General features: G+C 35.9%; 1 protein-coding gene across 1 annotated transcript in view; it reads left to right on the top strand.

The window, feature by feature from the left end:
* ABCA12 (ATP binding cassette subfamily A member 12) overlaps nucleotides 1-10,537 on the top strand; it is a 176,230-nt gene extending 165,693 nt beyond the window's left edge. The window contains exons 46-53 of the mRNA XM_037849707.1: nucleotides 273-382; nucleotides 685-826; nucleotides 1,854-1,988; nucleotides 3,894-3,997; nucleotides 5,337-5,429; nucleotides 6,509-6,614; nucleotides 8,898-9,035; nucleotides 10,430-10,537. Coding sequence (XP_037705635.1) covers nucleotides 273-382; nucleotides 685-826; nucleotides 1,854-1,988; nucleotides 3,894-3,997; nucleotides 5,337-5,429; nucleotides 6,509-6,614; nucleotides 8,898-9,035; nucleotides 10,430-10,537 — 936 coding nt within the window. The remainder of the gene's footprint in view (nucleotides 1-272; nucleotides 383-684; nucleotides 827-1,853; nucleotides 1,989-3,893; nucleotides 3,998-5,336; nucleotides 5,430-6,508; nucleotides 6,615-8,897; nucleotides 9,036-10,429) is intronic.
* Nucleotides 10,538-13,684: the final 3,147 nt, after the last annotated feature.

The following is a 13,684-nucleotide window of genomic DNA, read 5'->3' as shown; positions in this document are numbered from 1 at the left end:
GCTGTGCTATAACATAATATGTAAAACATGTCCTATGTATATTTACTAATGTTCAGATGGTTAAAGGAGAAAAAGATATGCATGTGCTCATTTGTTTTAAAAGAGGAAGTTTTTCCAATCTGCCAACAGAGTGCAATGTGAATAATTCCAGTGATTTATTTTTCTTGGTAATTTATTTCACCCAGAAAGAAGGAGGGAAGAGAGAGAATAGCAACTTATCTTTGGTTTTGATTAAAGTTTACATATTTTTTATTTTTTCCCCCAAACTCTAGTGCTTTGGTCTTCTTGGGGTGAATGGAGCAGGAAAGACCACTATCTTCAAGATGCTGACTGGAGACATAATTCCTTCAAGTGGAAACATTCTCATCAGAAATAAGTCTGGGTATGAAAACCAAATGCTTCAACTTACAGAGCACAGCATAATCAAATGAAACAAATGAATAAAATGGAGATTTCACGTTATTTTTTTGGCAGTATTATTAAATCCTTAGAAAAATGAAGCTTATGAAAGTGAAGGGAAATTTTTCAACCTCTAAGTGTGACTGTGATAGTGAGATTATTTTACCCCTTATTATCAGAATTACCAGCCGCCATGACCAAAATAGAGCTACTTTACCCACATTTGGGAACCAGGAGAGATTCATCTTTTGCAACTCAGCTGTCTTCTTGATCCTCTCAATTCAGATCTCTGGGTCATGTTGAGTCTCGCAGCTCCTTAGTTGGCTACTGCCCTCAGGAAGATGCCTTAGATGACTTGCTAACCGTGGAAGAACATTTGTATTTCTATGCCAGGATACATGGAATTCCAGAAAAGAATATTAAAGAAGTGAGTACAAGGGTGATAAACTGGTTCATTTGAAAACCATTATTTTTTCCATTCCCCTTCAAGACCCCCACAAGAACAACTTGATATCTGGAAAACTATGACATTTTCCTCCCGATATGGTGTGTATCATATACATACCCTGTGAACTCAGCTTTAGAAACTCTTTTATCCATCTTTGTCCAGTTACCTTCTAAGAACTATCAAATAGAGGCTCACATATGTATTAAGATCTTGGTTGAGCACTGGTTGGTGCTGCCTGTCCATTCTTTTGGTGTTCAGATAAGCACTGAAACATGGAATTAACTGCAAAATTTCCAAGTAAAAATAGAATAGCTTTCATTTTGATTTTTTGATCTATGGCTTTGTCCTCCACTTGCATATATTTGCCTTTTTAATCAAATGGCTAAATCTTAGGGCAGTTTCCTCTCTCTTTGCAAGCCTGGGGTCTTCTCTATGTCAGTCATGGATTTCACTACTTGTGAGAGCTATTTAACAAAAGAAATAACCATCAGATCCCATGATTCCTAAGCTAATACACCAAAGTTTTGATACTAGGTCAATTTTAAGTAGACTTAAAACCTTTGTGACAATTCACCCCACAGTAAGAAGAAAATGAAGCAGTGACAGCAATCAGTGAGAAAACTGCCTTGTAAAGGGTTGCATTCTCTTTTAGTCCATTTAAGCTTTACAAGAGAATCCTGTGGTAATACAGCATGAAGAACAATTCTTAGTTGTAAATACACACACACACACACACCAGATGCACACAATCAGGCATTTGGAAAGGAAAAACTCCATTTGAAAATGAGCCTCCAGGAAACTGCTTTTATTTCTTTAAATGCACTATCAATTTTTAAGTAGTCCTTTGAAAATAAAAATAAAATCTATTTGAATTCAATGTGTTTTAATTTTTTCAGATGTTTGTTCATTAGAAAACTTTCTTTTCACAAGCACATTTTATTCTGTTTAATATTTTAAGGGTTTGGGCAGAGGAAAGTCAACCTAATTTCTCTTTTATTGCCCACAGACTGTTCATAAACTTCTTAGGAGACTTCATCTGATGCCCTACAAGGACAGAGCTACCTGTATGTGCAGTTATGGCACAAAAAGAAAATTATCCACTGCACTGGCCTTGATAGGGAAACCTTCTATTCTACTGCTGGTAAGAGAATCATGATGAAGAAAAGCTGCTAAATAAATAGAACCACGTAACTGTGTAACATTCCATCATTATTATAGTAAAAATTTATTGAGGTCTTACTATGTACCAATTATTGTTCAAAGCACTTTACATATGTATCTCATTAAGGGAATCTCTATCGCCAAATAATGTGTTTCCACAATATGCCATCAAAATTATTTTTGTCTGATGCTGTGGCTCTGTGGGTTTCAGATGAAACATTTGGCAGGGGAATAGGCAATAGATGAAACAATTTGGGGGTATTCAAATGAATAAGTAAAGCTATGGAACATGGTAGAATTTGATTCCTGCTTAATGAAGAAGTCATGTCTCCTTGTCTATTAGTACCTGATAAGGTGATCTAACATATTTTCCAACTTCTACTAAGGAGGACAGACCGATTTTAGACCAATGTATTGTGCTAAAATTTTATTTTCTTGTTGGTTAAAAATGTGAGTTACCTAGCTTGGAATGTGATTGATAAAATCCCATACTATTTTATCTGAATTTATTTTGGGGGTAAGAAATGCATTCCACATTTACATTTTGTTAAGAGCTGGAAAATTAAGTTGATCCACTGGAACTATAAATTACGCTTAGGGATGACACAGCATTCCAGGCAAAATATTACAAATGGTGTTCTCAGAGAAAGAAGCTTACCCTTATTTTAGAAGATCCACTTTGTTCAAGAACCTCCCAATTCTGAAAGAGTTTTGACTATATGCAATGCAAATCCAGTTATAAATCTCCCCCTTATTCTATGGATTATGTCACATAGTGAGCCAAATCATTTAAACTGACCAGAGAGAGCAATGCACAACATGTCTTTCTGTAATACCAGAAGCTTATAATGTATTATGTCCCTGACAATCGGGATATGTATAATGGAATTCTATTGTGTAAATGTCCCTTAAATTGAACAAAACAATCCTTCGGCACCCCTGTGAGATAATAGACATAATGCACTTTGAAACGTTAAAAGCACTATGCAAATGAAATGCGGGCTAAGAGAGAACACACCGTGTTCCTTTCTATATGATTTACCATAAATGCTATCTTCTTCAAAAATAGGAGCAATGATGTATATCCTTTACCGATCCCTTTCTTTAAATTTAATTTAACCCCTGACTGTAAAAACCAGTCTCCAGTTATTCTGTAGACATACTTTCCTTTTTTTAAAAAAAGGTTGTCTAACCTTGACCTATAATTTGCTTTTCTCTTATCATATGCCAGGATCTGTTATTGCTTGTATAAGCGATTGATTGCCACATTTCTAATTTTACGTCTGAACAATTTTTCAAAACATCATTTATTTTAAAAACAAACCAGCCAACAATTTTTATCTTTCCACTTGGCAATTCCTGCAAATCTTACTTTTACTCCCCAAAGAGAATTACATTTTAATTAATTTAATTTTAGTAACATAAAACTAAAAACACACCTCAAACATATTAACTGGAAAATCAAACTGTGTTCTTTCTGCTTCATATAGCATATTGTCACTTACAGCCACAATTCTGCTAGCATGAGCCGGGTGGCAGTCTTGTTGATGTAGCTTCAAAAATATACATGACAATTTAGTGTAGTAAAAACCTTGCTTTGTCAGTAATTGAAGCAGAATTTTTCTCAAAGAAACATAAGAGACAGGTGTAAAGTAACAGGGTGTCAACTTCACCGAGACACTTTTTAAAACAGATTGACAATTCTAAATGATTAATTTTGAGCTTTTGACAGCAGCAGAAAGAAGCCTATGGAGTATAAAACAAGTTAGTTACAGGACTTCGCAAAGTGGTTTCTGTTCCAGGGAAGTGAGACATGATGATTCATGTAAAGAACCTCATCAAAAATTAATTAGTTTGATAAATGTTTCTTGAACTTTTTACCAAGGATGAGCCAAGCTCCGGTATGGATCCTAAGTCAAAACGGCACCTCTGGAAGATCATTTCAGAAGAAATACAGAACAAATGTTCTGTTATCCTCACCTCTCACAGGTAAACTGAATGTGGGAACTTTGAAATCAAACCACACAATTTTATGATGATAGATGGGAAAAGGTAATTCTATGTTATATAGATAATGAATGCCCACAGTTTTATTAAAGTATTTTATGTTTATAGCAGTGGGAGCAAGTGGCAGCTTTCATGGTGAGAATATAGCTGCTGTGGTGAGAGAGAGTCCAAGCACTCAGTTTAAAAACAAATTTCTCATGCCCTACAGCCCTCTTAACTCAACCATGGCTCCCTATTGTCTATCAAGTAGTTTAGAATTCTTAGGCTTAGTTTGTAAGGCCATCCATTATCTGACCTTATCCTTCCAGTCTTTTTTCCCTTGACACCCTTTCGTATCAATCAATCCAAATGACCCATGCTTACATATACAAGCACTGCCCTCTCCTATCTCCATGGCTTTTCTCCAGCTGTGCTTTCTACCTGAAATGATCCTTTCACAAAATCTCTCCAACCCCCAATCATACCAGTTTCTTCAAGAACCCAATCATACCAGTCTCCTTCAAGAACAAGCTTATCTGCCTTTCCTCCACGAAGTAGACCCTGATTCCAAGCTGCTATGACTGAGAGCCACTAAAGCATTTTAACTGTGCCTCCCTTATGACATTGACCTTGCACTGTAATTTGTATTAAATTCATCTTTGCATTATAATGATCATATAGAAGAAAAAGTACTCGATTTGTTTATAATCAAGGGATTTGTCTATATTCTAGCTTCACCCCCAGCAAACAAATATGTTCTGGAGCCAGTCATTTAATTTTCATTAGTTTTTATATGAACAGGACCAGGTGATATCTAAGATATCCAGTCATTTAATTTTCATTAGCTTTTATATGACGTGGACCAGGTGATAGCTAAGATATCCTCCAGTTATCATAGTCCATGAAATTAGAGATTAGATAATCAAATACAGATTAACTAGTTATAAATACAAATACATAAAAGCTTACAAAATATGGAGTAAGAGTTGGGACAAAAAAAAAAAAAAAACCAAAAAGCTCAGGATTATTTTGGGAAAGTTTCTTAGGATAGGTAGGTCTTGAGCCAAAGCTTGAAAGATATGTTAGATCTGGTAAGTGGGCATTTCAGGTGAGAGAGATGGCATCAAGTTTGTCATATTGAAAGGAAATAGTAATAACAGTAATTAACCCTATCTGAAGACATATAATTTATATCTTAAAGGATTTTTCTGTTGTTCATCAAGGGACAAAATAATTTAAGGAGCTAAAATAGTATTTCTAAGGTGCCATAATGGACCACATGAACGTAGTTCCAATTTTCTGTGTCCCAAATGCTGATGTGACTCTTTTCTCTGTCTTCCAGCATGGAAGAATGTGAAGCTCTTTGCACCAGGTTGGCCATTATGGTGAATGGAAGGTTCCAATGCATTGGATCTTTGCAGCACATAAAAAGCAGGTGAAGAATAAATATATTTTTAACGTACAGTGTTGGATAATCAACCTAAGGGTGCTGTAATCAGCTTCAAGGATTATCTCAGCAGCCTGTCCTTCAATAAATAGTAAAACTGGGATGGAGGAACTAATCATTGACTCACCTTAAATTAAAAATATTTTTCTGAGAGTTTGATGTATTTTTAGTTAATAGCCCAACAACCTAGAAGGCCTAAAGTTAAAAAAAAAAAAAAAAATCCATAACTAAAATACTCTCGGAAAGCAGTTGTAGAGTTTTTCCCGATAACAAATTGGCCTTGATAAGTACATGCAGGAAGAGATTTTATCTAGCATGCTCATTTGCCATTTACACAGGCTTTCAGTAAACTATTTAACATTTTCACCACATTCAAAACCTTTCAATCAAGAATCTATTGGGTATATAGACCTAAGTATCATATTAATAAAAGTAAAATTAAATGAATTGCTTCCATTCACCAGAGTGTATATTTAATCATACATATAAACATTAATCTTCAAACTTCAGGATGTTATTTTATAGCTCTATCTGCACAACAGCTTTACTTTCTTATAAGAGTATTAACTAAGAAAAGTAAAAAGGATGCTTCTAGGGAGTCTGCTGTGACTTGTTACAAACTCTATGCTTGGTGTAAACAGTTAGCTAACATATTGATTCATTATTTTTAAAACCCCAGTGACTTTAACCTTTATTGCTGACACCAGATCTCCAATGACTTGCCTCTTAAGACCTTGTTTACTTTAAGTTAGAAAGTATTTAACCCTAGAAATTGACATCAATTGCCAAATCATGGATGTCAAGCCAAGGATTTATGTTTTCTTTCTAATGCAGCTTTTTTCCAAAGAATATAACTCTGTACAGTGGTAAAAATAAATTTAAGAATCATGGCACTGCACTATTTCCAGTTTGCAGTATGCCCTGAACTTTTATGACAAAGCGACAGTCTTTATAAAAGAAAAGGAGCTGTAATCGTTGGCTTGGGCCCTGTTTCATTATCTAGAATTCCAGGGGAGCTATTTCACCAAAACGCAGCTCATATCACATCTTGAACTTTCTCTTTCTAGGTTTGGACGAGGATTTACTGTCAAGGTTCACTTGAAGAATAGCAAATTGAACATGGAGTCCCTGACAAGGTTCATGCAGCTGCACTTTCCAAAAACATACTTGAAAGTAAGAGATTGTCCCGCCAGTTGATTCTATTTGGTTTTGATAGTCATACTCTAACATCATACTGAATGTTCTCCATTTTCAAGTCAACCTTAGCTTATCTTAACATATGTATTAGTTCAGGACACATAAAATACCCTGACGCACACTTTGTATGAACAAACAGAATCTTCAAATTAATTTTAGCATTTTTATAGCTATTTAACATTAATATAGTCCTTCTACCTGCATTTATTATTTCTTCCTTACAAAGGCTTTTCACGTTTTCTTCATTTACTAGTTTATCAGTTCTATATAGTAGGGAACTGAAGGATGACAGATATTTTTGGTATATATGACTGAGGGCGTTTTTTTGTTTTGTTTTGGGAAAATAAATTTCAGAGTTACAGAATGTCAGAGTAGGAAGAGATTATCTCCTTCATTCCCTTCATTTGAAAGATAAAGCCATAAAAATTTGAGCAGGATTGGATGGAAATCAAATCAAGTCCTTAAGTGCCCAGACTAGTTGAAAGTTTATGCAATTGATCTCTTCTTACAGAAACATCCACACCATGGATGGACACACACATGTATGCATGTATATCTCACATAGCACAAACTTAAAATAAATGCCCTTGACAGAAAAAGTCATCATCATAACATCTTTGATGTACGGGCAATTTGTAGAAGATGATTATGGCAATGATTATTTTTAGAAGCAAATTGGGTCTGGAATGGTGAAAAGAAATTGGAAAGACAGGCTGAGGTCTGGTTCTGCCTGTATGATTTCCAGCAAGACGTTTGAAGCCTCTGAGCCTCATTTTTCTCATTTGCAAAACAGGAATTATAACATCTACTTCACAAGACTGGTGTGAGAACTAAATGACAAAGTGCTCATACAGACACTTCATGAACTATGTCACAATATTAATATGAAGTGATTTTAGAGAAAAAAAAATAGAGTGCATTTTTAAAAACAATTCTTTATCTCTACAAAATACCTTTAAGAGATCCTCCCCAGGCCATAGCTAACTTCTCCAGGAAATAATAGCTTTTATGATTATTATCAAAGCCCTTTCTCTATCAACTAAATGAAAATCTAATTTAAAAATTAATGGGCACATTTTCTCACACAAGTTGTGTTGGTTGTAATGTTTTTTCTTTTAGTGAATTTCTGGGTTGAAATCTGTTCATTCACTGAATGATGTGACTATATTCTCCCTTAGTCTGCCCCTCAGGGGACCAGTCCTATACAAGGTATATACCTCCAGACGGGAAATAGAAAGGGAAATACTTCTATACGGGAAATAGCAAAAACAATTTGGGGATAAAAATAAGCAAGATGACTTGATTGCAGTGACAGATTACGATGCAAAAACAATTCCTTGGGAGGAGGTAACGAACAAAGGGGTGAGGAGAGGTTTTGATGAGACGCAGTTTTGATCTCTTCTGCAAAAGCTTGCAGAAGTAACTTCTGGAGTAAGAAAGCATCCTGACTGAACTAGTGTTTAGGAAAGGTTATTGTAGTTGTTTTGTGTCATAATTAAGGGATGCATATAGGTTCTAGGTTTGTGAAGAAGCTGTTGTGGTAACTCAGACGTGGAGTGATGTAAGAGTCAACAATCTTGGAGGTAGAATCTTGAGAGAGGAAAGTTTGCGTTTGAGAGGAAAATTGCAGAGGAAAACTAAATAGGATATGGTAACTGATAAAATATGCAGAAAAACAAGGTGTTGAAGATAATCCAGGAAATAAGATCAGATTTTTAGGTAGATGGTGATGCTATTGACCAAAATAAAGAAAAAAAATTTTAGGGTGAGTTGAGGAAGAACGAGGCATTATCTGAAAGAGGTTTTTTCTTAGATAATGTTCTTGAAAATAGCATCCTTAGCCAATATGAGCTGAAAATAGCTAACTTCTAGCCTTTAGAAACAAGGCTACCATAAGGATGAAATTTCTAATAGTGATTTCTGAAAAAGCTTATGTGTGCTGAGCATTACCTGACCTGTGAAATACCATTCCAATTTTTTTTTCCAAGCAAGACTGTAATGATTTCATAAATGCCCATGAATGTAGAACACTTTGGAGATTTTATTAGGTTTTTAATTTATTTTCTCTTTGACATTCATAGAACTTTTCATTTCACCTTTGGAAGCTGTTAGTTTGAAAACATACTCATTATTTACACTCTCACATCATTTCCAGTGGAATGAAATTCAGTATTTTCCTTAGCTTTTGGTAAAGTTATGTCTAGCGAAGTCAATATTACCTGACAAGGCAAAAATAAGTTTTTCCCTTGGTTTCCACAGGATCAGCACCTTAGCATGCTAGAGTATCATGTGCCAGTCACAGCAGGAGGAGTAGCAAACATTTTTGATCTGTTGGAAACCAACAAGGCAGCTTTAAATATCACAAATTTCTTAGTGAGTCAGACTACTCTGGAAGAGGTAAGATCGATACCCTCGTCTATGTGTACAATGTCATATATTAATTATTATGCATTCTGGTTATTTCTTTTTAATGACATTCAATTTGTTTTTAAATGAAGCAATTTCTAATCTTGCACCTGGCAAAACTTAGCAAAAAAGCTTAATTTATTTCTAACTGCATTTGAGGATGTTAAAAAAAAAATGTGAAAACTATTAAATAGTTTTTAATGAAGAAAAGAAGATTTTCCATTCCATAAGATATCCATCTCCATCAGGTTATATGTATGCATAAAGCAACAAAGCATTACTTTCATTTATGAAGCAAGTAGTTATTGATGCTTTCTTTCTTCTTGCTATATTTTTAAAAGAACATTTCTTTTGATTGACTTCCTGAATTAGGGTAGAATGGGAGTATCTAGAGAAAATTCGGTGCCAGATCTTTAGAGATGCTAAATTCAGGCAATTAAGGTGGCAAATTCAGAATTATTTTGTTGCATTTATATCATTTGCCTTAATTATATTTACATTTAATAACTGGAGTTTTCATAGGTCATCCTTCATCAACTTTGTATTGATTTAATTTGTACAGCTCAACCAACCTGATACATATAACCTTTGGTCGCATCCATCATTGGAATGAGTCTGAAAGTAAGGCCTTAAGGGCCTCTAACTATGAATCAATGTATGGCATTGCATTTTATCAACAATTTTTTATGGGTGCTTTGGGCATTTTAAGGGGAGCTTTAGGCAATTATGACTTTGTCAACCCAGAAGTTTTAGTGGTGGTGTTGAAGTTCCCATCTTTTCATATCTAACAATCTTTGACTTCTGACCAACTACCAATGCCATGCTTGGCACAAAATAGACTCTCAATAAATAGTTTTTGGTTGAATCTATGACTAATAGACGTAATGATTTTAAACAAAGTAATGAAAGTCTGCACATTAAGTAATCAGTTTAGTGAACATATTATTATGTGCTTTCTACATAAATTTTACTTTAGTGTATTAACTCTTGAAACTAGTGAAATTTCTGTCAACATTACCACTAGTGAAGTTTCTCTTAACATTATAATACATTCATTTGGTAAGGGCAGGGCTTGGGCTCCTTGTTTATACTTGAAAAAGAAAATGATGTAGATAATATAGATATGTCACTATAGATATTTAACCATGGCTTTATATTTGCATTGTGATTATAAATATAGTCATAGTCATAGATATAGATAAAATTTTTAAACCTCAGTTAAATGTGAACAGTTAAAAAAACTGTATATGTGCGTGGGCACACTCTTATAAAATCCAGTTTTCTTATTTGCTCTTCCATTGTGTATTTGAATGGCATATCAATTAACCTTATTGCTTCCTCTGGTTTACTAGGCACTAACTGCTTTATTTCTCTTGAAAAATCAGGTTTTCATCAACTTTGCCAAAGATCAAAAGTCCTATGAAATCACTGATACTAGTAGTCAAAGTTCTGCCATAAGCATCGACTCACAGGATGGTCGAACAGAATCTTAGCACTTCCAGCAAACCTGGTCTCAGCAAATGGCCAGTGGCTTCATTTTGAAGAAGAGCCACTGAAGATAATGTTTCCTCAAACTATCTTAATTTTAAAGTATTATATTACATGGAAAGTTGCAATTGTATATGACTAGCATATAATTATAAATGGAAAGTTTTCTTTCTCTGGTCAGTGAATGTTGTTCCTACTGAAATGAATTCCTGAACACCTGACACTGTGAGCATGCAAATGTATTTCCTGGTGATTCTTATACAAACATGAAACCACCTGAAGATGGTTTATTTATTACTTTCAATAAAAAGAGAGCTTAAAAGGCATCATTATTAGTAGTTGAAAAGTGAGCCTGGAGAAGAAAAATAAGGTAGTTTGGGGTAGATAGGGTTGGATGAGCAAACAAAATAACTTATTTCAAGAAAATGACAGAATGAGCACCTCAGCACGATTATATGAATCTACTGTGATGTGTAAAGTAGTGAGTGTGAGATTAACATTGGCAGTGAGCAGTGGCCGCAATGTCCACAATATATGTGTGTGTGTCATTTTCAGTACCTATAAATGCATGGGGTCAGACTGAACCTGAAAAAATATCTTTCTACCAGAACACAACATGGGGGCTGTTTACCCCAGTGGTAAACGGAAGTCAGATTCATTCCTGCCATTCCTTTGCCAATGGTAAGGCACAGGGTGGAGGAAAAAGCTTTTACTCTTGGCGGGAAATAGGTGTGTCAGCTGGGCAGATATGAACCCTGAAACCTGATAGAGAATTCATGCTCTGCAGGCAGGCAACATTTTTTAAAGCTTTTACAGAAACCCTCATATTCCAGGTCTCTCCCCAGGAAACAGTCCTGTGGTGGGAAATGGATGTGAAGATAATTTTCAGCTCATTACCCAGAATCATATATACGGCTACAGGATAGACTTCTTAATAATGCCAAATTATATGGCCCTCAGGGAAGATGCTCTGTGTAACATTTGTGTGGGTGTGTGTTTGAGTGTGTGTGTGTGTGTGTGTGTGTGTGTCTATATAAGTTGGCCAGTTTGGGCATGACTGTTTCTGTTTTGAAAAACAATAAACTTGAAGTTTCGAAGAAACGAACCGTGAAGTCCTTTCATTTGTTAGGGAAGAGCCAGGAACCTAAAAATAGAAGTAATGTGGCCCACAGGACCCTGTACCATCTCTCCCTGCTTACTCTCCACCCTCATTCCCTTCTTTCTACCTCTTGCTCTTCGGGATCCAGCCACACTGGCCGCTTTTCAGTTTGTCCAGTGCACCAAACTCCATCCCATCTCCAGACCTTTGTGCGGGTTGTTCCCTTCTGGGAATGCTATTCCCCCACTCTTTGTGCCTGGCTAATGGGCTTCAGAAATTTTATACTTTCTCAGAGAAGCTTTCTTTCCTTGCTTTTCCAATTTAAACCAGGCCACACTGGTCTAATGTTGTACTTTATTGAACCTCCTACTTTTCCATCACAGCATGCATCATAATTTGCAATATATCTGGTCTAAACAACACATATCAACAGATGGCAACAGAATTTTTCTTAGGGAGACAAATATTTCTGCTGAGTAAAATACATAGACAAGCCTTTTGGATTAGAAGGTATAACCCTGAGAGCATGGATGTCTTCAGGAAACCAAGAAACAAAAAGAGATGATCAGGCTTTATGAAAGAATAAAAGAGAATTGTTCCTTGTTAATTGTTTTTGTGGTGATGCTGGTTGGCTGGTTGCTTGCTTGCTTCTGAGCAATGGGGCAGGGGGAGCAGGGAAGCAAAGGGAAAGGTGAGAAGGGAAGTGGAAGAAGATGGAAACAGTGAGATGGTGGAAGGCTGGGTATTGCAGAGAGATGAATGTCCGGTAAGAAGGTGGAGTGGCTTTAAAAACGTGAATATCCAAATACTATTTTTTTTTTTTTACATTCATTTGCTGTGCTCAGCATGCTTCAGGATGTCCTCATCACACTGAAAATTTCATTAAAATAAGCCACACTTACAAATGATTTATGTGAGTTTGTTGTGGAAATGGGGACAGGAGCGTGTTGATGTCTTGGTTGAAAGATGGGCAGAGCAGTGACTGTGTTGCCACAGAAAGCAGAGGACACCACGAGTTGGGAAGTCCCCAGGAACATGCTGAGCAGAATTTCCAACCACCACAGAACATGGATCTGGGAAGTTCCAGTCAATGTTATTTACCTCACAGGGACAGGGGCATCCCCAATGGCCTCTGGATTATAATATTTGCAGCTTTATTAGAATTTATTTCATATTTCTCTCCCTTAGTAGATTGAAGCTCTGTGAGGATAGAAAATCTCTTTTGATCTGCCTGTCTCTCCAGCCAGTGCCTGGCATGCACATGAGGGCATTGAAAAAAATTTGTTGGTTGAATGGATGAATGAATAAGCAAATGAGAAACAAAAGAGAAGTTGGCATGGTTGATATTCTTTTGTTTAAATCTGTTTAAGTATCTGGAATGCCAGTGAATTTTCCCATGAGGTGGGTTATTCATGGAGAAGAAAAAGGAAATAGAATGCCTGATTCTGTGTTGGATTTTACAGTGACTCCACCGGGATGGAAGGATTTTGGTATCATCCTTGAAATAAGAATTCTTATATGTTGTCTTTTCCCTTTCTGCATATTTATTTTCTCATTGTCCCTTTTATTTCCATAGAGATGTACTATATAAAGTTTTATGGTGCATTTTTACATGGAAGTAAGGAATACACAGGAAAAACTACTTGAACCCATAGCCCTTTGGGCTTCTCTACCATAGACAAAGTGCTTTGAGAATTCCCAGTTCTCAGAGGAATGCCTCCACTTTGGATAAAACATGCAAAATCTGCTTTTAACCTGAATTGCCTCCGAGGATTGTGACAATTTTCATTTCAGCTGAAAAAGTTGATCTTCTTAATATTAAAACATGAGCACAAAATCAGAAAAATGAAAAATGGTACATGCTTTCTCCAAAATATGCTCTCTGCCTGATGGCGCCACTGTTCTCCTTGGAGATTACAGCCTCCTAGAAGAGCAGCTGTTGCCAGCCTAGAAGAGGATGTGGGCTATGGAAAAGCTTCTGTCCTCTCATCCCCACCTGAACCTGGGAGCCTAGAAGCTTCATTAAAACTAACGTGTTGAAATATAATAATAG

The sequence above is a fragment of the Choloepus didactylus genome, chromosome 9 (assembly GCF_015220235.1).
Source record: "Choloepus didactylus isolate mChoDid1 chromosome 9, mChoDid1.pri, whole genome shotgun sequence".
Taxonomy (NCBI): Eukaryota; Metazoa; Chordata; class Mammalia; order Pilosa; family Megalonychidae; genus Choloepus; species Choloepus didactylus.
This window is presented reverse-complemented; position numbering and strand designations above follow the sequence as displayed.